The 27,757-nt window shown below is 36.8% G+C and overlaps 1 protein-coding gene across 1 annotated transcript; it reads right to left on the bottom strand.

The window, feature by feature from the left end:
- Positions 1–576: 576 nt before the first annotated feature.
- LOC127620323 (immunoglobulin superfamily DCC subclass member 3-like) lies at positions 577–26,879 on the bottom strand. Its single transcript, XM_052093519.1, has 14 exons — positions 26,834–26,879; positions 19,001–19,312; positions 17,013–17,157; positions 16,778–16,908; positions 16,393–16,530; positions 15,909–16,067; positions 9,579–9,744; positions 8,248–8,498; positions 6,653–6,817; positions 6,152–6,340; positions 5,009–5,125; positions 3,265–3,391; positions 2,990–3,125; positions 577–660 (listed from the first exon to the last, which is right to left on the bottom strand). Exons 1-14 carry the CDS (start codon positions 26,877–26,879, stop codon positions 577–579), a joined length of 2,166 nt encoding a protein of 721 aa, XP_051949479.1.
- Between the last annotated feature and the right edge of the window lie 878 nt (positions 26,880–27,757).

Raw genomic sequence — 27,757 nt, forward strand, 5'->3', positions numbered from 1 at the left:
TGTGCATCATGAATATATTTAGCAATATTTAGATAATTAAGATGGCTGGGCTTTAGTTCGGCATCAGTTCAGACACAGTACAAGGCTATACGTTTTATTACCAGAGGACATGTTGCAAAGAGAAGTTTTGGTTTTAGCAGAAAGTCCTTTGGTAATAAAATATATATTTTTTTATTTTTGCTTCAATTATGTACTTTAACTTCCGTTAAGTACTAAAACCTGTAACTTAGCATGTCAAAATAAAATGGTCAACAGTCTCACCTAAGGCTATAATTTGGTGTTTTTATGTATGTATTTTGCACATTGGCATACTGATCTTAAGCGAGTCGAGCTTTTGTTCTAATAGACGAAGAACGAGGATAGGCTATCTTAAACCAGCTCAATCAGTGACACTCTAGCAAAATACTATGAGTATGTTTCATAAGACAAGACAGGATAATTTCCACCCTTCAACAATAGCAGCAGTTTGGATGACAGACAGGGATGTGGAAGGGATTAAAGGGGACTTTGGTGGGCAGGCCAGGCAGAGGAACCACAAGGAGAAAGATCACTGGGGCAGAGGGTAAAGGGCTAGTGCTATCCAGTGCCTGTGCCTGGCAGACTGGATGAGTGTTGCTCAATTAAAACCTGGCATTGGGTCTGCTGATCTGTGTTGTTAACCTGAAAAAAAAAGAGAGAAAACAGTAGTCAGTATGACAAGTTACCTTTTCACCAAATCCTTGCCATTAGAGCACAACACTCTCTGCTACAAAATCCAATTTAAGATTGCAGCTGTGTTTTGGACCATGGTAGCTGGTTTCTAGCTGGTCCAAATTGGTCCAGCCTGGTCATTAGGTCAACAAACCAGCTGCCAGCTAGTCATACCAGTTCAGGTGGGTCAAGATGGTTTTTGAAACATGGTAGCAAGTCAATCAGTTAATAGCCAGCTTGAACCAGCTTATGACAGCTAAAGACCAGCTTTGACCAGCTAATAGCCAGCTTGAACCAGCTAAAGACCAGCTTTGACCAGCTAATGAATAGCCTGGACCAGCTAATGACCAGCTTGGACCAGCTAAATCCATCTTGGAACCAGTTGTTGAACCAGCATGTTCCAAAACACAACAAATCAGCTTAAACTGGATTTTGTTCTGGATGTTGATTGCTATGGGGGTTTTCACAGTAGTGCCAGATTTTTATTCACTGAGATTCTAAAACTAAATCTTGTTACTGATGATAAACTCTGCTGGCCAACAACAAAAACGCTTCACAGGAAGATAAATGAGCTATTTTTACAAATGACTAAAACTACAGGTGAAACTCGAAAAATTAGAATATCGTGCAAAAGTTCATTAATTTTAGTAATTCAACTTAAAAGGTGAAACTAATATATTATATAGACTCATTACAAGCAAAGTAAGATATTTCAAGCCTTTATTTGATATAATTTTTATGATTATGGCTTACAGCTTATGAAAACCCCAAATTCAGAATCTCAGAAAATTAGAATATTACATGAAATCAATAAAAAAAAAGGATTTTAAATACAGAAATGTCAGCCCTCTGAAAAGTATAATCATGCATATGTACTCAGTACTTGGTTTGGGCCCCTTTTGCATTAATTACTGCCTCAATGCGGCGTGGCATGCTATCAGCCTGTGGCACTGCTGAGGTGTTATGGAAGACCAAGATGCTTCAATAGCTGCCTTCAGCTCTTCTGCATTGTTTGGTCTCATGTCTCTCATCTTTCTCTTATAATGCCCCATAGATTCTCTATGGGGTTCAGGTCAGGCGAGTTTGCTGGCCAATCAAGCACAGTAATACCATGGTCATTGAACCAGGTTTTGGTACTTTTGGCAGTGTGGGCAGGTGCCAAGTCCTGCTGGAAAATGAAGTCAGCATCTCCATAAAGCTTGTCTGCTGAAGGAAGCATGAAGTGCTCTAAAATGTCCCGTAGACGGCTGCGCTGACTCTGGACTTAATAAAGCACAGTGGACCAACACCAGCCGATGACATGGCTCCCCAAACCAACACAGACTGTGGAAACTTCACACTGGACTTCAAGCATCTTGGATTGTGTGCCTCTCCATTCTTCCTCCAGACTCTGGGACCTTGGTTTCCAAATGAGATGCAAAATTTGCTCTCATCAGAAAAGAGGACTTTGGACCACTGAGCAACAGACCAGTTCTTTTTTTCTTTAGCCCAGGTAAGACGCTTCTGACGTTGTTTGTTGTTCAGGAGCGGCTTGACAAGAGGAATACTGACATTTGAAGCCTCAGTCCACTCCTTGTGAAGCTCCCCACACATTTGAATGGCCTTTTCCTGACAATCCTCTCCAGGCTACGGTCATCCCTGCTGCTTGTGCACCTTTTTCTTCCACACTATTCCCTTCCACTTAACTTTCTATTAATGTGCTTTGATACAGCACTTTGAGAACATCCAACTTCTTTTGCAATTACCTTTTGAGGCTTTCCCTCCTTGTGGAGGGTGTCAATGATGGTTTTCTGCACAACTGTCAGGTCAGCAGTCTTCCCCATGATTGTGAATTCAACTGAACCAGACTGAGAGACCATTTAAAGGCTCAGGAACCCTTTGCAGGTGTTTTGGATTAATTAGCTGATTAGAGTGTGACACTTTGAGCCTATAATACTGAACCTTTTCACAATATTCTAATTTTCTGAGATTCTGAATTTGGGGTTTTCATAAGCTGTAAGCCATAATCATAAAAATTATATCAAATAAAGGCTTGAAATATCTTACTTTGCTTGTAATGAGTCTATATAATATATTAGTTTCACCTTTTAAGTTGAATTACTGAAATTAATGAACTTTTGCACGATATTCTAATTTTTCGAGTTTCACCTGTACATTCCTGCAGAGGAAACTGGTAAGAATCAGCAGAGGCAGGGTGTAAAAAAAGACACAGGTGCCCAAACAATTAACATGCTGTGACATCTACAGACTTCTTATCCTCAGTCATAATTTCAAAGATAAGTCAAACTAATGGTGTTACCTGTGGCACTAATTCAGTGCCTTGAGCAGGGCGTTTTAGTCCCTCTTTAGGGATGCCGTTGCTCTGAGCATGGTGCCCTCCATCTTCGCCCTGTGGCACAGACCAGCTGTCCTTAGTCCCCTTTCTGCAAAGGAAGCTGAGATCAAATTCAAACACTTAAACCGGATAATATGTGTGCATAGATATTAGTAAGTGAATTAATGCAAAAAGCTTTGAAAACTGGTCAGATAAACAGATTTTTCCATGAAGTTAGCGTACATCATCTCATCAATTACCTGCGCCGGTATCCAAACATGAGGAAGAGCACGCAGAAAATGATGCAAGCCATGCCAATGTGGATGCCAAACACAATGCTGTTCAACGAGCTCTCAACGCTCTTGCAGTTACACTGAGTCTCCTCTCCTGAACCAACACACATGATAGATTTATCAGAATTCAATATAAAGTGCATTTATGAATTATAAACAAATCAGGGGATCAATTTTTGTGACTGCGCTAAGCGCAGAGATACGCAGAATGACCATGCGCTATGTCTTCATGAGAGCGCTAATTCTATGTGCAATTTTCAGGCCAGTGCAAAGTGCAAATGGGAGTGTTTGTGCTATCTGTGAGTGTATGCTCACAAACTGGGGGTGTATTTTCCTGAGAATTAGGTAATTGAGCTAAGATGTTTGAGAAGCACGTCTATTCCCAGCACAAGGTATAAAATCAGCTCCTGAATTTGCAGTTTGGAGATTCCACCAGCAGCTTGTAACATAGTTAATGTCCATACTATGAAAATATAGTGGAACATCAAATTATGTCCATGACGATCACTGTTTTATGAAACAAAAATGTATTAGTTTTGTGTTAAATTAAGTCATGTTTTATTTTTTCAATTATTATTATTATTATGTTTAGGCTCTATTTACAATTGTATTCATGTGAGTGTAAAATGTTTGGATTTTGTAAGATTTGTTTGACCACTTTGTTATGTTGATAATATTGTAATATAGTTTAAAGTGTCATTTGAATTTAGACACAGGGTTAATTTTTCAATAAATTAATAAAAAATATTTTTTAAATCAAAATTCACTGGTAGAGGTGAATTGCATACAAAAATCCACACCCTTTAAACCACTGCTAATACTAGCCATAATTTGTGTGTCACTTGATTAATAATACTTACATTCTCTATAATTTAACAGAGCCTACATCCAAATCCTGATGAGAATAATTTTCCATGCGTATGAAAAGAGCATGTCACTTCAATAAGGATGCAGTTATTGCACAAAAGAATGTAAGTCCATATTTCATTCATTGCATACAGCCAATTTACACAACCAACTTCTTATGAATGTGCCGTTTATGTTTATATCGCTGGTGCTATATAACAGGACAGAGACTGCGCAGAACCTCCAATTAAATTGCACTTAAACCAAGCCCATTAGCACTTTGCGTGTGCAATTTCGCCAAACCAACTAGCTTAGACTTAGGCTTGCACGGCTATTCCAAAACTTCATGGCCATGGCCACCGACTTTGCAAGCTTTAAGCCATATGCGCACTCTTAAAATGGGGCACTAGGGTTGTCGATTTAACATGTTAACTAATTTAATCAAAGACAAACCTCTGACAGTAATGCACAGACAAAGAGTTAAAAAGTATCACAGACAGAATGCAAGATTGCGTCCTTTGTGAACGACCCAGGACAAATGGACATTGATTGCAAAATGGATTTCTGTGGACTTCAGGCAAGTGATAGGCTTATGTTCATGATACATACATAAAAAAAAACAATGATTTATTACTCATATCCCAGAGGAATGTAATGTCTTAAATGACCATAATTAGGAAGCTTTCCTTAGGAAATACATGTGGAATGCAATTAATTTGATTAATTACTCAACATATCATGTAATTAATTTGATTACAATTTCAATCGATTGATAGAACTAAAACATACTTATTACTACTTATAAATATTGCCAACACATACTAACAGATCAAACAGCAAATCCTAATTTTTTATCCTAATTTACCTGCACTGGTTTTAGCACTCTTTCCATCTTCAGCCAATGACACTAGTTTCTTAGAACAGTCACTCTCTCCATTGCCATTGAAGGCCACCAGTTTTAGTTCATACACAGCTCCAGGATCTTAGGAATAAACAGACACAGTCAGTTTCATACACTGCACATCAATCAGTTAATCCTACATTCACCTCAAACAAATACACACACACACACACACACACACACACACACACACACACACACACACACACACACACACACACATGAATCATAGTGATTGAGGTCCAAGGCTGGAACCTCAAGGCTTTGGCTTTTTGCTCTTTCTTTTACTTTCATAGTTTCTATATACAGTAGCTGATGTAAGATCTTAGTTTTCATCAATATCTCTGTTATATCACACTCCTTTTCAAGTTATAATTTCCTGTCAAGGCACTTTTCTGAAAAGGCTATGACATATTTTCACATGACAATACTACGAAATGGTCTTAAAGGAGTAATCTCTATTTGCTCTCTAGTGCTCGTGATACACTTCAGGTTGTGTATACACAGCTCTTCAGTTGGGCTGAGTGAAGGAACATTTCAGTTATCACTGGCCAAACACAATGGCTACCTCAGAGGTCAAGCAGACATAATCAAACTGAACTGAGAGAGCATTCTGTATGTTTCATTTAAAATTTTGAAAGAAGTTCAGCATCAATTTAAGTGGGAAATCTGTGCAATTCTATCATAATAGATTTAAATATGGTAAAATGTATTAAATAGAGATGAGAGTACTACATTATTATTGGTAGCTGAAAGAATAATCAAATGAGCCAAAATATCATATAAATAAATAAATATACAAGTGGCAAGGAATGTGTACAAATTTGTCCATGATAGGTGTTCCAATGCTGCACAAATCTGTGAAGCTTTTTGCATAGTTCTGTGGGCGCAATTTCTGTTTGGGCCTGTAAATAAGTCTATAGACTAAGACTGGTAAATCTGTTATTTAAAGCAATCTTTAAAGTATTTTGCTTTAGCTAGCTTTCTTTTTCCGCTGTTTTGTAAGGTAATGCAATGACATTCATAAATTTTTAAGTGTGGCTCTTTTCAGAGGCAACTGAATGAAAAAACTAAAGTTTCCACACACAGAAACACATTCTTCCTCACCAAGATGAGAGATGGTGTGAGCATTGACATGACATGGCAACTGAATGGGCCCCTGGATGTCTCCGTGGGGGACCCTGCGGTAGGACAATCGGAAACCTTCTGTTTTGCCAGGCTTATAGGGCAACTCCCATAGAACCTGGACTGCTGTGGCATTCATTGCTTTGGTAAAGAATGTTGGTGGATTTGGCACTAGATAAGGCACATACAGAGAGAAAGAGGGCTATAATTAGCCTGGAGGGGCATGGATTATTGTCAAAGTTCATTCTGTTCTAGTAAAACCGTAAAACAGGCTACATAATGAATAAAACAAAAGCTCAGATATATGAGAGAAAATAAAGAGAGAATGAGGAGGAAATACTAAATGACAAGCACAAGGGAGCAGACAGAGGGAGCTAAAAATGCTGACATAGGACAGCTGGGGAGATAGAAACAAAACGTGGGGGGGGGGAGCACATGGTCTATCATTACTTTTCCACCATTTACAAATATGTAGCTACATACCGCCCCCTAGTGTTGTAGTGACGACAGTGCTGGACGGTTCACTGGCACCCAGAGGAGAGTAGGCCTTAAGGTAGATGGAGTAGGTTGTGGCATGTTCAAGGTTAGTCAGGTCATGCTGGAATGTTGTCTTGCTCACCGCCTCCTGCAGCTCTTTACTATCAGGCTCTGGAAAGACAAAAAATGTGCAATCATTATATCAGGGAGATTCAACAGAGGTTCTACCAGTTTTGTGGAAAAAAGATATTTGATAAATGAAAATACAATATTAAAAAAATTATTTTGCATGCAATTTTGCATCATAACAGCATATGTAAATACATATGGTAATAAACCAGGGTCAGATATGAAATGGGGCCCCTGATTATTATGATTAAGTTTTTTGGAACATTTGATATATTTCTATCCTGGTTATATCTATTTATATATAGGACCATAGTATACCTAATAAAGTGCTCGGTGAGTGCATGTATATATGTGTGTGTGTGTATATATATACTCTCTCACTGGCACCTCGGAATAATGTACGGATTTTGCTCTTATGGAAGGAAATTGGTACTTTTATTCACCAAAGTGGCATTCAACTGATCACAATGTATAGTCAGGACATTAATAACATGAAAAATGACTTTTAAAATTTGAAAAAAATGACTAAAACGACCTCCAAGATTTCTCATCAAAAAATCCTCCATGTGCAGCAATGACAGCTTTGCAGATTCTTGTTATTCTAGCTGTCAGTTTGTCCAGATTCTGAGGTGACATTTCACCCCACACTTCCTGTAGCACTTGCCATAGATGTGGCTGTCTTGTCGGGCACTTTACAGTCTAGCTTATCCCACAAATGCTCAATGGGGTTAAGATTGTGGCAACTCAAAAACACACATAAAGACAATGTTAAGCTTTATTTAACTAACCAAATAGCTTTCAACTGTGTTTGATATAATTGCAAGTGATTTTCTAGTACCAAATTATAAATTCAGCATGATTACTCAAAGATAAGGTGTTGGATGGCTGCTGGAAATGGGGCCTGTTTAGGTTTGATAAAAAATGACTTTTCAAATAGTGATGTACATCTAAAATAGTATTTTACATCAGTAATGTCTTGACTATAATTTGATCAGTTGAATACTACTTTGGAGAATTAAAGTACCAATTGCCTTCCGAAACAGCAAAATCTGTACATTATTCCAAACTTTTGGCTGCCAGTGTGTGTGTGACTATATATATATATGCTTAATTTTAGACTTAAATTTATAGGTAACAACTTAATTATTAATGTTGAGAATTTATTTTAACGGATTTGTGAAACTCAAGTATTTTCAAGGATGTCACAGTGTGGTTTTATATTATTATATAACAAATATGCCCTCATTTAGCTAAATATAGCCCCTCAATAAAAAAAATAAAAAACACTTTGCACATAATCACTGTACCATATGCATGTTATTATAGGTCAGGCTTAAAATACAACTCTCAATTGTATAATAAGAGGTCCTTGACTATCCCTCCAACAATATAAGTAGGGAACAAAATAACTTACACACATTTTATTTTGAAGTAGAAGAACATCAGAACTCCATTAATCCAGAGATACTCACCACCATACTTGCGGATATGCAGCACATATCCGATGATCCCGTCTATGATTTCAGTGGGCGGCTGGGTCCAGGAGAGCTGCAGGGTGGTTTTAGATAGAGCCGTGGCTTTCAGACCCTGAGGGGAATCAGGTAGCTCTTTTGCCAGAGACACAGCTAGACGAGCACTGGCCTGGTTTGTGCCGGCTGAGTTTTCAGCTATGCACTGATATATGGCCTCATCCTCTGATGTGATACGAGTCACTGCCAGGGTGCTGTGAAGATGAAATATGGAAAATAAGAAATATCAAAAGGTCAATACATCACAAAAACATTTTTATATTTTTACTTTGAATTTAGTATTAGATGTTTCTTTGAGGCACCGACTATAACCCTGTTATCAGTTGGTAATATTGCACACTATTCAATCTGTTTAGCAGAATATGTCAAGCAAGTGAACACTGACATCTTGTGGAAGTAGTAGGTATAGCCCCATAACAGATAAAGGGATAGTTCACCCCAAAATTTTAATTCTCTCATCAATTACTCACTTTCATGACATCCCAGATGTATATGACTTTATTTCTTCTGCTCAACACAAATTAAGATTTTTAGAAGAATATTTCAGCTCTGTACGTCCATATTATGCAAGTGAATGGTGGCCAAAACTTTCATGCTCCAAAAATCACATAAAGGTAGAATAAAAGTAACACATCCAACTCCAGTGTTTAAATCCATGTCTATAGCAGCGATATAATAGTTGTGGGTGAGAAACAGATCAGTATATACGTCCTTTTCTACTATAAATCTCCACTTTCACATTATTTTATATTCGGAATGAGAAAGTGGTGATTTAAGGTAAAAAAGGATTGAAATATAGATCTGTTTCTCACCTAAAGTGATTGCATCACTTCAGAAGGCATTAAAACACTAGAGTAATAGGGATTACTTTTATGCTGCCTTTAAGTGATTTTTGAAGCTTGAAAGGTCTGGCCACAATTCACATGCATTATATGTCCGTACAGAGATGAAATATTCTTCTAATCTTTGATTGTGTTCTCTAGAAGAAAGAAAGTGATACACATCTGGGCTGGCATGAGATTGAATATATAATAAGAGAATGTTCATTTTTGGTTGAACTATTCCTTAAACAAACAATTGGTCAGATAAACATGATTTAAGAGTTCAAAAAAGTCAAACAGTGCAGTAGAAATCTTTGGTTTAAATAAAATATAATGCATACATTTTCCGTTATTATAATATAACATGTATTGCTGTAAGATTGGTTGTTGCATCTCAGTTTATTGCTTGTTCCTGTTGATATTTGTAACCCTGACATGACAACATGGGTTTACCTGTTATTGTTAGTGAGTTTCACGTTATCTCCAGGTGTAAGTATCTTTCCATTCTTCAGCCAAATTATATGAGGCTCAGGAACTCCCTGAGCAACACATGTGAACACAGCACTCCCCCCTGCTGGTTTAGAGATAGACTGCGGCCACTGAATGAACTCTGGAGGAGCTAGAGAAAGAGAAGGAATAAAACAGCGAAGCTTAATGTACAAAGACAATACATAGAGCATATTGTTTCAAAAATGTAAAACTGCGTATACAAATTAAGAAAAAATGTATTGTTGTTTATTAATATTAAAGAATCCACTGAAAAGCTAATTGCTTGTGTAGTACTGTCACATTTGCAATAGAGATGATTTCAATGTACAAACAATTGCAGAGAAATTGAAAGAAATCAGCATGAAAACAAACACCATGACAGCTTGATTGAGGAATTTAATACAGAGCTATTATTATATATCATATTAAACACTATTTTTGTTTTACATTTTATATGTTTGGATCTCTCAAAATGTAATTTTTCTATGATTGTGGAAATATTAAGCAAACCTGAAATTATACAGCTAGTATTTTCCTAAAATTAAGCTAAATTCTGTCTCAGATAAGCACAAGAGATTCACTGATTTAACAGCAAGGCACAACACATCATCATTCCATATCTTAATCAAGATATGGAATGTTTGTGGTCTATTCTGAAACACAAATCCACACAAAGTATCTTGAACATAAACTCAACTACACTTTTTATAAAAGGACATCTCTAGCCCTTCCCATGATTTAACCGCCCAGATGCAGGTTCACCGTTCCGCTTCAACGTCCGCACAATGGCCATGCATATACGTAGAGCTCTCCAGACCCCAGGACTATGCATCTCATTGATCTATTGACACCCACCACAACCAAACACCCCAAAAAGAGCCCATTCTGTTGGAAGAGGCTCCGATATGTTCTGCGGAGGTGTGGAAGTTCATAGGTCAAAGGGAGCCCTATTTTAATAGAGAGCTGTTAATCAATACAAATACGGATTTTTAAAACAGCACTGCTTCCTCCTCAAATGATGCCCAAAAAAAACAATTCACAGATAGACAAAAATATAGATTTGGCAGATCAATATGAGCCATGGATGAACTAATTGTGTTTCACAGCTGATTGTTGTGCTTTTCATCATTGTGTCTTGACAATGTCAATAAAGAGATGAGAACTCATTATTTATAACTTCCGATTCCGACACATTTCGGAATAGCATACTGCCATACAGTTATCTATATTTATATGCTGCAGATATAGTAAAAACAGTATGGTAGTATGCTATTATGAAACCCATTTATTGGTTTACTGTACAAAATATTTTGTCAGATAACCTTAAAACATATTTGATTTAATTATTATTTAATTTGACTGAATCAACCTAACTTAACTGAGTTACTTATACACTTTTTCAGTTTGTCACCACATGTTAGATATTGTTGAGCTGAATGGAGTTTTAAAACAGGTTTTGAGAGAAGGAAACCAAAAGATCAGGTTCCACTATAAAAACACAAAATTCATCATGTAGATGCTCATGGGCCTGAGATTAAACATGCAGTCTTCAGGAACCCTTTTAACACTGTTCAGCTCAGGCATTAAGTTCAGAGTGAATGTGGGAGGGGGTGTGTGTATAATGAAACTATAGCAGGGCACAATAGGACAGAGGTCGCTTCAAAACGCCTGACGTAACCCTGAAAATCTGCGGTAGCACAGTGTGTGTGCCTGTGTGTATGAGGAGGGTATGTCATCTATCAGCCACATCATTGTCACTCTCGCCTCTCCCGAGAAGCACTTCACACATGAACCTGAGTAGAACTGTTTGTGTATAAAAGATGAATGGACATCCTTGAATAGAAATGTTTTAAACTGAGGAGAGGAACTAAATAAAGGCTAGTTTTGTCATTATCTAGCATTAGTCTCTAAAGTGTGTGTATATATATATATATATATATGCTCACATTATAACATTACATTATGGAGATATTTCTAATCTAAGCCTTAAAATGAGCTTTGTTAGTGTAATCTAATGTATTTAGGTTGATTCAGTTATGTTAAATAATAATTTAGATGTTCATTTAGATGTTATCACATGAAGCACATTTTTAGGTTAACATTTTTTCAGTGTAGTGATGTTTTAATGATAATCTAAGTCAATTAATTATAGTATAAATAGTATACCATAATATAGAATAGTATACCATGTTGTACAATATGCTTTGCATATTTTACTACCTTATGAAATGGTATATACCTCAGATAACAGGCTACTTTAAATAGGACACATACACATAAATACACATGCATTTTGTATATCTGCAACTAATTAAATTGGATTTCACTACACATAGTTTCCTCTGTATTCAAACAGGATGGAAAGACAATCTCAGAGTAAAATCCCAGAGCAGCAGGAGAGCTTTTACTCCAACCAGCTGTGTCTTTACAACCAGGATCTAACTGTCAGCTTCAGCATCCACATATCATCCAATCCATCACATGTATTGATCAGTTATTCTTTTAGCTGGGTCTTAGATCTGACCTTGGATTTGATCAGGTGGCTATTCCTCATTCATTTAATTCTGTTTTGTGACTTAAGTAATTAATTCATATTATTGATTAAAAAGCCTGGATCCTGGTGTGTAATACTTTCAGTATTGACCGTTTCATTAATTTGGAAGCGGATAACCAAGTGAGAGTTATTTACTCACTGTAAAACAGTCATCTTATGGCAAGTTGTAATATAAGAGATGGCAAAATCGTAAGAAATCGTGTTGGCTTGAACAAAATGTACAACTTCTTCTCCCATAGAGAAAAAAGATTAAAAGTTTATTAAGATTGTTCCTAAGTTTAACCTAACCATAAAGTGTAATCCCTTACCCAAACCCTAAATTTAACCATGATTTAAATTATTTTAAAAAAAAAGGTTTTGTTCCACGGAAGAAACCACTGGGGTTTGGAACGAGGTGAGGAAAGCGTATTACAGCATATTGACATACAGCAGTCATTTGTATTGCATAAACAAATATGGAAAGAGTTTGAAAACAAATTTGTTCACAGACATTAAATTTTTTTCAAGTTAAAATTTTATGCCTGTATTGTATCATTTCGAAATTGTTTGTCAATTTGTTGTTGTCTATGGAAATAGGAGGGAAAAGGAAAAAGACGTTTATTATGAGTTGCCATGAGACTATGTTTCTTGACTTAAACAAAGTGTGCTTAGTTTGAGTTAATTAGATTACACCAACAATAGTTATTTTTAGGGATTACATAAAGCAGAAACAACTCTTTATTGGAGTTGCTATTACAATTGGCTATTTATAGAAAGCAATGACTTAATGTATATTTCAAGCCACATATAATGACTTATATTCAAGATAAATTGATATTCATGCACCTTACTGTGCTATGTAAGCCATACCCTTTAAGAACAGTAAAATATACTTTCCCACTTTAGCATAAGGCAAACCCTTCAGCTGCACCAGTATCTATGGGATCTGCATCTTAAAGCCTTTTTAAGGATTCCCATATCCTTTCATTTTTAATTTGAAAATAAAGGCTGTGAAAATGGAAGTGGTTCCCTCAACACAAAGCAGTTATCCCTTCATAGTCCCCCCACCCCTTGAACTACATCACCTGCTGCCTCTGACCACCAACTGTGACAGGAACAACTGCCTTTATAATGCTATGGAAACAGTGGGGGAGGGGTTATGAAGGACTGTCACCCTTCCTCATTTGAAGACCATCCATTCTGCCTGCCCTTGCTTCTTCATCACCTGTCTGTCAGTGGAGACTCTGCCCCCTCCACTCCCTCTCTTGGCCATTCACCAAAGAGCTTCCTAGGCCAGTGTCAAAGGTGAGAAATGAGAGGTCAGAGGTGAGAGGGGAGACCTCACCCCTCCAAAAACATACACACAAGCTAGGGAAAAATCTGTCTTTCTGCTGCTCTTTGCCTGTCTATCTTGCTTTTGTTCTCTATTGTCACTTCATGGCTCAGCATCTGTCCACACCAAACCTTCTAACCAAAGTCATGGCTCTAAGACTGTGTGAAAGTGCAGACCTTACATTCATAAAGAGCAGTCCAGCCTGAAAGGCTGTAACCTCGTGTAACAGACCTCTCAGATTTGAACTTGACTAGAATTTGCCTTTTTGTAACTTTGTGACTGGCAAACCGCAGGAATGTGATTCATTAGAACAGAATTTTGCAAGGTGTTTATGAATCAAGACTAAAATATCCAAATTCCAGCTTCTACTATAAAATTTACTTTCATAATCATCAATCAAAACCATTTATAATGTCATTTAAAATGTCTAAAAAAAGCAATGAAACAGACCTATTTTCAAGGCATAACTTGATATAACTAATGATGCTTGCCTAGTAATCTAGACAGGCTTTTTTTCCCCATTGTTTTTTTTTTTATTATTATTTTGAGAAGGTTTTTGGCTAGCTAGTTTCTGTTTTGAAGAATTAACCCAACCTAATCTCTTTGCTACTATTTTACACAAAAAGTGGATCAATATATTAATCAATACATTCAAGATTACCTCCCATAAATGGCTTCACTGCCAATCCTGTTGTAAAAGACTGATAGGGGTGAATATTGATTGATCAGGCTGAAGCAGGGCATTTGGGACACAGATAGAGAAACCTCACCTGGGTGCAAAGCTGATAACAATTAACAAATGAATGGCTGTGTAAAGCAAAAAGACACGAGGATCATCTACATTGTCCCAAGAGGATTTTAAAGTATGTAGCTATTCAGTTTGATTAAATTATATGGCTATTTTTTGTCTTAGTCATCACTTTTACTGGGTAAGCTTATATCTTGATGATGATGTAAAAAGACATTATTATGTTAGTGCTCAGATTAAAAAGAGTCTTAGGTCTACTTTACTTTCTTTTAAATGTTACTATTAAAATAAGACTCTTGTTCTAGTGGGCGTATGTGTGATTTACCCATTTGTGCTCATGTTGTTCTCTCTTTGAAGATAGCCCATGAAAGGATCATATATATATATATATATATATATATATATATATATATATATATATATATATATATATATACACCTCAGGGATATATGATCAGGTTGAATGTATGGACAGTAACAGGGTGATGGATGAACTGTGTCATTGGGCTGTTGAAAGGGGATATCTCCTAACAACTGACTCCATTACCCGCTATTCCTCTACACCCTCTGCCCCAGCTGGACAGCGCCAGCAGGGCTTGATTACCATAATGGCAGTCAGGGTGTCACACCATCAGAACCAGTACAGAGTAAGAAAAAGCCAGATTCTCTGTATTGAAGGGCCAAAGGTGAGAGAAGGGAGGGCTGGAATATTGATTTCTCTTTCTGGGCTGACCAGTTAGCTTTCTGGTGTCATATTCAAATCCAGGTTGGTTGGTGCCTGGTTATCATCATTATTGAAGCTTAGAAGCATATATCCACAAAAGTACACTTGCACCTACAAACAAACATATACATGCAAGTAAAAATCTTGTTTTTGTAAGATTGCTATTCTCTGCTAAGTGAAGTGTGTAAACAATAACATCAATAACATTTGTGAGATCACCTAAACTAGTACATTAACTAGTAAATTATAAAATGTTACTTATTCTGACTAAAGTTACCTGGTAATTTTTTAGATCAAGTAGAAAAATAGATCTCTAGAGATAACAATTGCAGGTTACCACTTATTCATGGGATTGGACCATTTAAGAAAATCCTGAAACCTAAATATCTGTTTTTCTTATTCAGTATATCAAGAGAAACTGGGAGCAACTATACGCCAAGATGAGAAGCAATGAGAAGATATAAGGGTAGTTTTGAGACCTGAGTTGGAGATCAGTAAAAAACAAGTAATTCAACATAATGGCAACACTTTACAATAAGGTTCCATTTATTAACATTAGTTAAAATGAACTAATAATGAACAATACTTTTACAGTATTTTTTAATCTTGGTTAATGTTCATTTCAACATACACTAATACACATTTAAAATGTAATTGTGGCAGAGCCTAATACGGGACCGGGTGCGTAGGATCACGACCCGGCCCCGCCCTCCGCCCTGCCACAGTAATGTTATATACGTTAACATTAGTTAATGCATTATGAACTAAGATTAACTAAAAAAAAAATTTTTAGAAACTAAAATGAACCAAGAATATTAAATGCAGTAACATATACTGTTCATTGTTAGTTCATGATACATAGTGCATTAACTAATGTTAACATATGGAACCTTATTGTAAAGTGTCACCAATGAGGGTACAGTATCTATCTATCAAGAGAAATCAAGGAAGCTTACCTTGCACTACCAGCCTGCCCAATGCGGTACGCCTCATTCTGGTTCCAGGACGGTTGGCAGCACATACATATACACCAGAATGCTGAAGGGAGACATCTGAGATCATCAGGTTTCCAGTGCCAAGCACCTGAATGCCCTCCACTCCAATAGATCTGCCATCTGATACAAATGGACAAGAAATTTAATTTGAGATGTCTAGAACTATTCTAAGTGTTGCTTCAGCATCTTTTTGTAGTTGCATTTAAAGAGTGGCCTAGACCGGCTTAGAGTGACCGTACAGTTTAATGGGACAGTTTACCCCAAAATGAAAATTAGATTGTTCACCTCAGTCACCCTTGACTTTCTGCAAAATTCTGCAAAATACCCCCTTTTATGTTCCACAGAAGAATCATACAGGTTTGGAACAACATGAGGGAGAGTAAATGATGATGACAAATATTTGGGGGTGAATTATCCCTTTAACTGTCAGTATGAGGATTCTTACCAAGTCTACTCCAAGATACAATCGGCCGAGGATTTCCAGTGGCGATACACTCCAGTATTGCGGTCTGATGAACGGTGATGGTGAGGTTCTGCGGGCCAGACAGGATGACTGGCTCCTTGTAGGTGCGAGGGGCACCTCCTGAGAGGAGAAAGGCAAAAAAGAGATGAGAAGCCTGGAGCTAAATTACATTTGACATCATGACATTTCAGATAATCAATGTGCTGGTTGTGTCCTTCATCAAACCATGACATCAATACAAACATAACTTAGTACATTGCAGATCCTATGTTATGAATGTACTAGGTATATAAGGTGCATGGTTTTGCTGATGCAGTCTGGTATTTCGTTTTTTTAATGCATGTAAGGTGACATAAGGTACACTGACCAGTTATGTTGAGATACGCTTCATGGCTATAGCGAATGTTGGCTATGTTTGTGGCTACACAGCGATAAACCCCATCATCTGCTTTCTTAACTCCTGTAATCTGCAGAATACCCATTGGGAGGAGTGTGTACCTGGGGAGAAAGAGTTAAATGATTGTATGATTCTAGAGGGAGGAATTATAAGCAAGTAGATTAGAGACAGAGAAAAAACAAACTAATGACAAGGACTGTGTTACCTTTCGTCAGCAGTTCCAAGCACAACATGGTCCTTCTCCCAAGTGATGTTGGCATCAGGAATACCATTGACCTGGCATTGGAACCGTGCAACACTTCCCTCATCTACTACCATTGACTCTGGGTGAGTGTGGAATTTAGGGAGCGCTGTGGGGCAAAGCGACAGGAAGTGAGGTATTGGTTACATGTAAATGAATATATCTAAATAAACTGAAGAAGGGGTCAAACCACGATTAAAGCATTGTTAATATCTGAGAAGTTGTGTCACCATTGATGAATTGATCAATTTAATTTCATGTGGTATAACAATCATTCTTAAAGTGGGTCCTTAAGGTTTTGTATTGAACATTTAATATTTGGTAACACTTTACAATAAGGTTGCATTCATTAAAATGTGCTAACTACATTTGTTAACATCAACGAAAAATGAAAAAAAAACTTTTACATACCTTATTAATATTGGTTAATATTAAATGTAATATATAGGCTACTAATACTTTTTAAAATTACAAGCTACATATGTTAACATTAGTTAAAGGGATAGTTCACCTAAAATCATTTACTCACCATCATGCCATCCCAGATGTGTATGACTTACTTTCTTCTCTAGATTATAAACAAAGATATTTAGAAGAATATCTCAGCTCTGTAGGTCCATACAATGCAAGTGAATGGTGACCAACATTTTGAAGGTCCACAAATCACACAAAGGCAGCATAAAATTAATCTATAAGACTCCAGTGGTTAAATATATATCTTCAGAAGCGATAAGTGTGGGTGTGAAACATCAATATTTAAGTCCTTTTTTTTTTACTATCGATCTTTCACTTTCACATTCTTCTTTTGTTTTTGGCAATTCGCATGCTTCGTTCATATCGCCACGTACTGGTCAGGAAGGGGAATTTATAGATTTTTTTTTTTTAAATATTGACCTGTTTCTCACCCACACCAATCATATCGCTTCTGAAGATATGGATTTAACCACTGGAGTCTTATAGATTACCTTCACGCTGCCTTTGTGTGCTTTTTGGGGTTTTAAAGTGTTGGTACACAGTTGCATTGTAAGGACCTACAGAGCTGAAATATTTTTATACAATATTTATTTGTGTTTAACAGAAGAAAGTAAGTCATACACATCTGGGATGGCCAGAGAGAATTTTCATTTTTGGGTGAACTATCCCGTAATAAAATATATTACCCCAAATGCATTATGAACTTACATGAACTAACAATAAACAATTGTATTTTTATAAATTCATATTGACCAAGATTAATAAATGTGTCAAATAAAATGTATGGTTAGTTCATGATAACTAAAGAATTAACCAATGTTAACAAATAGAAGCTTATTGTAAAGTGTTTACAAATATGTCAGTTTTTTTTTTCAAGTGTTGATATGACACTGACCAAAGTGTATTTTAAAAGAGCATAGCTGTAGGCTAATACACTATTACTAACCAAATACACTATCCCTCACTATATCCCTCAACCTTGTAAAACTTTGATATGAGTGATATTGGCAACTCAAATGTTGATTTCCATTGGGGCTGTTGGATGAGGTGGTAAGAGCATTGTGGTCTAAACAGCCTGGCCATTCATATAATCAATAAAGGGGTGTTAAATGTAGGGGGATTCAAATGAGAGTGCATTGCCATAGTAACTCGTAACCTTCTGGGGAAGCATGTAACAACAACCATAATTCTACTGGATTATCACCCACACTACTGCTTTTATAGGACCAGAGGGAGAGCAAGAGGAAAATGGGTAGGATAGACCAAAAGCAGGAACACAGTGTAAGTGTACATACACATTGTTGTTGCAATGTTACTGTACTTCTTACATATATAAATGAGTGATCACTAAAAGTGAATAAAGGAAGGTGAGTAAATAATGACAGAATATTCATTTTTGGAGCTGTCCCTTTAAGTGTGAGAGTGTGTTTATTTGATTAGTTGGCCATGTTTGAGCTACTTTTTGCTCTGTTACTCACATGCAAGCTGCACACGGGCCTTCCGGCTGACCAACATGCCATAGTGATTCTGGGCTGCGCAGTAGTACTCCCCGGCATCAGTAGCATCTCCATCCCTTCTCTTTTGGAAGCTGTGGATCAATAGTGTGCCATTGGACAGGATCTTTGCCCGGCTTCCTATTCCAGGAAGAATTGTCACTCCATTCTTATGCCACGTCACTGTGATGGGACCCTCACCTTCTACCCTGCAGTCCAACATCAGAGGTCTGTCCCGTACTGCGATCACATCACTGGGTTCTGTTAGAAAAGCCAGCTCAGTGCCACTACACAAACCTAAAAGTGAAAAAGACAGTGGTTAAAACAAAGCTGAGACAGACCCTAAAGGTAAATAAATATGTAATATGAATGGTTTACAATGTAGAATACAGAAAATGGGTATGAGTATCTAATAAAACAGATTATATAAAGAATGTAATCTTCTGCCTTGAAATCTTATCGTATCATCTGATAGCAAATGCATTTCTCTTCTAGTGCTTTTAGATCTTAGTGCTGCCTTTGACACCATAGACATGTCCATATTGGATAGGCTTCAGAATTATGTTTGCATTTGTGGACAGGCATTAAGCTTGGTTCAGGTCGTATTTATCTAACCGCTACCACTTTGTGTGTGTAAACAAGAAATTGTCAGATCAAACTAAAGTTAACTATGGAGTGCCACTGGGATCCGTTTTAGAGCATCTGCTTTTCTCCCTATATATGCTTCCCCTGGGAGACATGATCAAGAATCTTGGAATTCGTTTTCAATGTTATGCCGATGATGAACTTTATATTACTTCGAAACCGAACAAAATTTCACAATTCTCCAAGTTAGCAGAGTGTATCAATGATGTCAAAGATTAGATGGCTAGAAAATTCCTTCTACTCAATTCCGACAAATCACAAGTTCTAATTATTGGACCTAAAACCTCTAATGCTAACTCTATGCTGTTTAGCCAGAGGATAATATATGTATTCTCCTCTGGCTATATATACAGGTATATGTTTATTAAGGCACAAATTGCATTCAAAGACATTACAGATATTATAGCTTTATTTTCTGTTATATCATAATTTTCTCTGAAGCTGCTTTGAAACGATGTGTTGTGAAAAGAGATATACAAATAAGAATGACTTGACTTGAGCAAGTTCTGTAAACACGAAAAGTGAACATGCTTAAATGTTTCAGCTACTTCTCTTAAAACACTTTTAATTTTGAAATTGCCTGATGTTCTCTTTGGATTTATATGCAGCATTCTGGGTTATTAATTTTATTTTAATTCAACTTTTGATTTAAATCGATTTTGAATTTATGATATACATTGGCACATAAGCCACACTTCAAATGCCATTGCATTCTATAGCAAAATATCAAAGCAAGCGTTATTTATTTTTAAGATAGATGGCACAAACACACTTTTCAAGCAAAACATTTTACAATCTTAAATTGTATTTGGATTTATTTCTTTATTTTTTTATGTGGAACATGCTCCATAGTTAATGTGCTGAACAGTGATGTGTAAAAGTACTTGCAAAAATGTCTAAGAAAGGTAAAGTTAGTTATTGAGTAAACATTATTTAAAAATGTATTTGCAGATGTCACATGGTTTGATTTTCTGTTTCTAATACAATGAAATGTTTAACTGTGACTTAAGAGTGCAAAAGGGGTCCTAATATTTTTTGGGGCCACTATACATATATACTGTGTATGTGTGTGTTTGTTGTCAGAGTTATCTGTCTACAGCAGATGAGACCGGACTTCACTTCTTTTTCAATTCACCAGAAACTTAAATAAAAGGAAGATCGCCATTGAAAGTTACACATCAACACAGCAGGCCTAAGGGCAAACTTTCCAAACCCAAACAAACTGTGTTTGTGTTCCTTTCTGGACTGATGTCATTGTGAGCTTTACTATTTACTCACTATCCCAAAACCAAATCTGACCGTCACAAAAGAGACAAATGCAATGCAACCAATGAACCATAGTGGTCTCTGACAAAGCCAGTGTAGAAGGGATGGAGAATTACGGTGAGTTATGGGGTCAAGTTAAAGGAACCTCTTTTGAGCAAACCCACCCTGAAGACAATAGCACTGTGACGACACCCTATTCCAAAAAAAAACTCACGGCAACCTTCTGCAACTCTCTCAGTCTGGACCATCTGCCCCCACTTATACAAACCCCACAATTCCAAACCCCCAGCCAGTCACATTTTCCATTCAGTTTGATTTTAGGGTGACTTTCCCATGCCACTGGCTCACCCCTGTCCTCGCTCATTGTCAACTCTTGCTACATGGCCATTCCACACCTCATCTGGGCTTTTCATAAGGAGAAGCTCAGACCTTTGGAGACCTTTGGAGATGGTCAGTGTCTCAGGCAGCTGTTATGTTAAAGAGCACAACTCTGCTCTTGAACTTGCAATAGATGAGATGTAAAGTACCTTTAGCATCTGTTAGGTTGATGCAACCTACCCCCATTTCAATATGCACTTCTGTGTCTCTGCTTGAACCCTAATGCTAATGTCTGACCACTGGGATCTTCTTCACGCCACTTGCACTTGATAATGACAGCCATGGCATTATAGTTATATGATCCTAAGTCAACTTCAAAGCAAGGTGCTTTAGGTTTAATTCTATAATTTTCTGACTGTAAAAAGTGTAAACCTGCAATTGTTACCTTAAGGAACTATTTCTACCTGTTCTAACCCTTAAAATGTATTTTGTATGTGTAACCAAATGTATTCAGGTTGATTAAGGGATTTTAAATAATATTTAAGTTAAATAAACATGTAACCACATTAAACAAAAACATTTTTCAGTGTGTTTGGAGCTCTTCTCTGCATCCACACCTTATTAACTGAAAAACTGACTTGTAGGTAATTTAGAGCAGTACCAGTTGATGCTGCATTATGCTAAGCTAAAAAGATTGCCTACCCTTTAAAAATGTCTAAATTAACTTGAATCAAGTCAAAAAAAAATTTTTAAACCTAATTTAATTTTTAGGTTACACCAGCAAAACTAATTTTAAGGGTTAGATCAGGTAGAAGAGCATACTTTATAGGGCCACTGCAGCAAACTTGCACAGCATGATACCATATACCCAGTCACCTCAATTGCAGTACTTATGCCTTAGAGTTAAAACACAATATCAACACCAGAGGCACAGGCCATACATGTATAGCAGTCGTCCACTACACATTAGCAATGAAAGGGATATCTGGGATTCTCCTATTGCACACACTGAGCAGATGTAGGTGTGAAGTGTCTGTCTCATACTTTTTCATTTTTATAAGGACTAGTTTACATCTGACCCTTCCCTGGCTTATTCCTCCCCCTGAAGTGTTAATGAAATTCAAAGGTCTCATGGGGATAGGTTATGTCATACAAGCTGTATTCTGAGATACAATAAAACACATGGACTTAGGCAACATAAATGTAATATTACTGTTTGCTTCTTAAAGACCATTAAATTACTGTATGATTACGGGGATGTAAATGGCCAGGATCTAACACAAACAGGTTCTGCAAGCAATTAGATATAAGATTATGCTGTTTTATAAGGTTGGTTTGAGAGTTTTTTTTTTCTGTCCACCCCTCAAACTTTGTTTTCTATGACCTTAACCTATTAGAAAGGTTATTGGAAGTCTAAGATCTCCAAGGTTGCCTCAATGGTGGTTATGTGCATAGGATTTTTTAATTATAAGACCTTCGTTGATGGGCAAGATATATTCACCACAACAGTCATAAGTTAATCTTTGTATGCTAATAACCAATCCCAACCTGCGTGAGACCGCAACAGAAGTGTGATTAAGAGCTCAAGTCGGGGGATAATTCAGATCATTCAGATGCATGGTGGACAGAAATGGGTTTTTGGGGGATTGTAGCGGGTGTTCAGAGCAGCAGGAGACCGCCACCCATCCCCACCCCTTGGGCTGTGACCTCAGTCCCTAAAGGGTCATGAGAGAGTTGGTGAAGGGTAGATGAGCAAGGTGGGGCCTAAGGCAGACAGCCTGTGTCCAGTCACACACACAGTCCCAGCCCCAAATTCGGTCCATTGTCCCCAGTCCAAGGTTGGACCTGAACTTCACAAACTATTGTTTGGGCCAGACTTCATTCTAAATGTCCTCAGAAATCCATGAACATCAGTACTTTCAATAAGAAGGCATAGTCAAACTGAGTAGGATTGAGAAATTGTATGTTCACAGTAGTAATATTTCAATGTATTTTTAAAAATACATTTAAATTTAAATATTTCCATTTATTCATTATATTCATTTTTTGTTAGGCTAAATAAAAACCTCAGTTCCAATTCACTTTTTTTGCATATGAATTTGGAACCTCAGGGTAAACGATGGTAAACTATCCCTTTAATACTGAAATGGAAAGTATTAAAATAAATTCCATCCAAATGAAAGCATCCTGTTTTAAGAACAAAACTATGTATCATAGGCCTGTTTTAAAGGTGTATCAGTATAATTATAAATAAAAAAATATTTGAACTGATACTTCAGAGTCATAGGACTTAAGCAAAACATTCTAATTTTAAAGCTCATTATCATTTCTAAATGACTATCCCCATTGTGCAGCTGGACTGCCACTTAGAAAATGTTATATAAGCCTTTGAAAGAAATTTAAAATGCATTTGAACAATCACAAATTCCTCTTGTTCCCTTTTCTCCCATTATGTCAATGGCAGCAGTGGGAGATCTAACGTAAACAATAGCTGAATGCAAACCTTGGGGAGGAATAGTAAATGAGCTGGATGGAAAGGGGGGATCTAATGGAAGTTAAACTCTCCCCAACTACAACTGCCACAAGATGCCAGCACAAATACTCCTTTGTGTTGGTCGTTAGAGGCAAAAGTTGTCTTTTGTTTAAACATTGATTGTCATTAAGTAGCATATGCCAAGATCAAACTCCTTCGAACACACTTGCATTTCCAGTCAAAAGAGGAAATAACCCCCTGCAATTTCCCTCCACCCTCCTCATTAACTCAGCCCAGTCCAGGATACCAATTACCACTCGTCAATTAGATCTATTTAAGTTCTACTTTTAAATGAACCGCTTCTTTTCAGTATCAATGTCATTAGATTTTTTTAAGCATGTTTTCATATACACTTAATGGTATAAATGTATATAAAATATACATAAAAATGTATATAAAAGTATATGCTTTGTAAAAAAAAAATACATGTTTCTCTCAATTAGATGTCAGTAGTTCAACAGCATCTTCAGGAAAAGTCATTGCCAAACATGAAACCATTAGCTAAAATCAATATTCAATATGCTCCAATTGGAGTGAGAGAACACCCCATCACTATTGCCTCAGGTCTTTAATTATTAGGATAGGATTATTAGGACCAGAAGGGAGATCAGGGTTTCCATGAAGGCAATCTCATTAATGGAGCTTCCAAGGGTTAAAATGTCCCTTTGCTTTAACATGTACGTTTTTAATGCCACAAGTGCAGTTAGTTAATCTTTGGTTTGATGAAACTTGATGGCTTTATTTAACAGAACTGACAACACTCAAAATTATGTCATGCTAAAGTATTCTGCAGTGTTAAAGCCTCTAATCTAATTAAATTTGTGGATGATTAGCCAGTGGCATTACAGGTTATTACAGCAGCTTTATTAATGTGGGGAAAGTGGGTATTGCTTCAATTACAACAACAAATGTTTAGAGCCTAAAAAAGGATATTGAAAACAAGTAGATGGCATCAAGTAAACATGATCCCTCACAACTTCTGTGGTGATGTACTGAATAACATCCACTCGAGCTGGAGGACAGAGCACAGACTTGATACAACGATACCAGAGGTTAAGGTAGAGGAGAACTCGAAACTCGAAGCAAGAAATTAAGACAATAAAAGAAGCTCATTTTCAAACTATTCAAAGTCTGCCTCATTTTCTCAACAGGAAGGAGGTTTGTGTAGATCAGTTTCACAGATCCATGCTGTGATTTGACTCAACTTCATAATTGTACCTTCAGCAGGGGAGAGGCTTGGTGTATTACCCTCAGTCTTGCAGTTATAGAGACATTGTCCACCAACTGCAGCCTCAGAGAACACTTGCCTGACTCACCAATATAATGCTGTGGATTGGCTGGATGGGTTTCTTGTCAAAATTAACTGCATCCTAAATGTCTGTGGGAGATGTGAGTGAGTACTTGCCAGATATGAAGAGTTTGTGGACACAGCCATGGGCAGCTGTGGAGGATTACCCCAGGCCAGCATAAACATATTCTGGTGTGCTTACACACAGCCATACACCACTTTAAGGCTATTTTAAATGACTCTTGCCTCCCAATAAGGCCATACCAGTGTTATGCATATGAGGGTGTTAGGGTCAGGTCAAAGGGGGTGGGGAGAGGTGGCCACTTTTTGTCTCCATGGCTCTCTTTTTGCTCCTCCCGCTTTGGACTGCTCTGCTGACCAGGAGAGGGACCCCAAAGGTTAATACCACCCAAGGTCACCACAGCCACTCTGTTTATAAGGTAATCTGGTTTCCCCCCTCCTCCCTGGGACTCACCATCTCCTTCTGTTCAACTTTTGTATCATGTTTATTTATTATTACACAGGAAATTTATGTTGAATAACACACATGGTCTAATCTCATGGCAATAACCTCTGGTTTGCAAATAAATATTTTGATCCAATGTCCCGTCTAGTAATTTAATCTCTTTATATTATTATAAGACCAGAGCAAATGTGTTGAACCTTTTCTTATGATCACATTAATTATATAATACTAAAGACTAAGGATTTGATGCAATACATTTTAATTGTATGATATATGTCTGTTCTAAACTGTCCATTTTAATTTATTTTACTGTATGGTGTGCTTTTAAACACCTTCAATGGTTTCAGAGACAACCAAGTTAAAACAGAATACATTAAGATGTTCAAATCAGACAGATATACTTTGGTGAAAAGCCATGCTATTACCATATATGTTTAATTTGATTCTTTCTATTTTTCTTTCTTTTAAGATAGGGACTCAGACTATGAGCCCAGAGTTGAATAATATAAAAATTATAGGCAAATTTGCCATTTAAAAATTTTACTGAAATGGACTGCTTTAAAATAAATACAAATACTACAGCTGTATTCTATATATTCAATTTAAAGCCCAATTCATGTGTATTAAAATACATTCCAATTAAAATGCTCACAGTTCATCAGTAATCCCTATTACATGGGGATACTTTGTGAATATTCATGAACCACTTGCAAGAAATATGAATCAAACAGAATTTTTAAACATTCAAAAGCTGGAGGAAGATGATTATTAACATTCAAGATTACTTTTATAAACTTTTAATGTCTTGAGATCTAACTTCTAATAGATTGTCCTGCATCTGGATAAGCAAAATGTACAAGTCTGTTGCAACTAATGCTAGGTTAATATTTGAAGATATTAGAAATTGAATATTTGAATGAGTTTTGCCTTTATACCTTTCTATTTTAATAGAGAACATAATTTATTCAAGCAAATGCAATTAGACAGCATGCATAATGTTAAACACCAAAACAAATAGAGCATTTCAGTATATAATCTGTAATTTAAATATAGGCAGTGGTTCTTATAGGTGAAACATGGATTGATGTAATCTAAAATGCAGGACAGCTGAGACATTTATGACTGTTTATAGCCTAATATATATATATATATATATATATATATATATATATACACACACACACACACACAAACAAATTGCACACAGCTGGAAACGCAAAAATAAGTGAATGGTAGGTTATACAAAAAATGACCATCGATTTCATCTTACAATATAGTATGATAACATACTAGTTTACTTACATGAACCAATAAACGTCAGGAAGGTCATCAGAATCCGTGGCTTCATTTTGCTCTGTAAATCCTTTCAGAAATTGGAAACGAATTTTTCTTTTGGCTTTGAAACGCGTTTAAAAATACCGAACAATAATAATAATAATAAAAAAAAAAACTTATTTCGATACTTGTTCAGTTCAAATGTTTTCCTATCCGAATAAAAATCCCCAAAACGGAGTAAACTTAGAAAAACCTCTTTACTTCTACAAATGAACGCTTATGTCCAGCTGGACGCTGCTGGTCACGTCCAAGGCCACTTTGAGAATATCCTCTTGGCAACTTCAGCACCAGCGGAGAGCGCAAAAGTCATTCATTATTCATGACATTGTTGTCACTCCTGACACGCGCGGTCAGTCCACGGACATCCGCACGAGCGCTCTCGCCGTCCATGACAGGTGGGTCTCGGATGGACCAATCGTTAAACGCGCCGCAGCCGTTAGGGATGTGCGATATGGCAGGTATTTATTTGAGCAAAAAGGCCGATTTTTGGCACCACCACAAGGGATTACTCTCAGAGCTGCGTTAACCGCGTCTTTTACACAAATTGAACATGTTTTGCACATTTGAAAATGGCATGTCAGATCTGGCTGTGATAACTGTTAATAGGCCTACTAATTTTTGATTAATTGCATGTCATTTGCGCTTATTAAACTAAATTCGTTTACATATTTCACCAAGTCAAATGGGCAATATGCTACCTTCAATATATGAAAATGAAGCAGAGTATTTCATGGTTCTTTGTTTGTGGAGACTTTACAACCATAAAGTCTACAAAAAGCTTTTGTTTCTCTGCCCATCGTTTTGCATATTAGAGAACATTGGTTAAAGGGACAGTTCGGCCCCCAAAAATAATAATAATAAGGTAAACAAAAATTCTCTCATAATTTACTC

The sequence above is a fragment of the Xyrauchen texanus genome, chromosome 26, assembly GCF_025860055.1.
Source record: "Xyrauchen texanus isolate HMW12.3.18 chromosome 26, RBS_HiC_50CHRs, whole genome shotgun sequence".
In the NCBI taxonomy this organism is placed as follows: Eukaryota; Metazoa; Chordata; class Actinopteri; order Cypriniformes; family Catostomidae; genus Xyrauchen; species Xyrauchen texanus.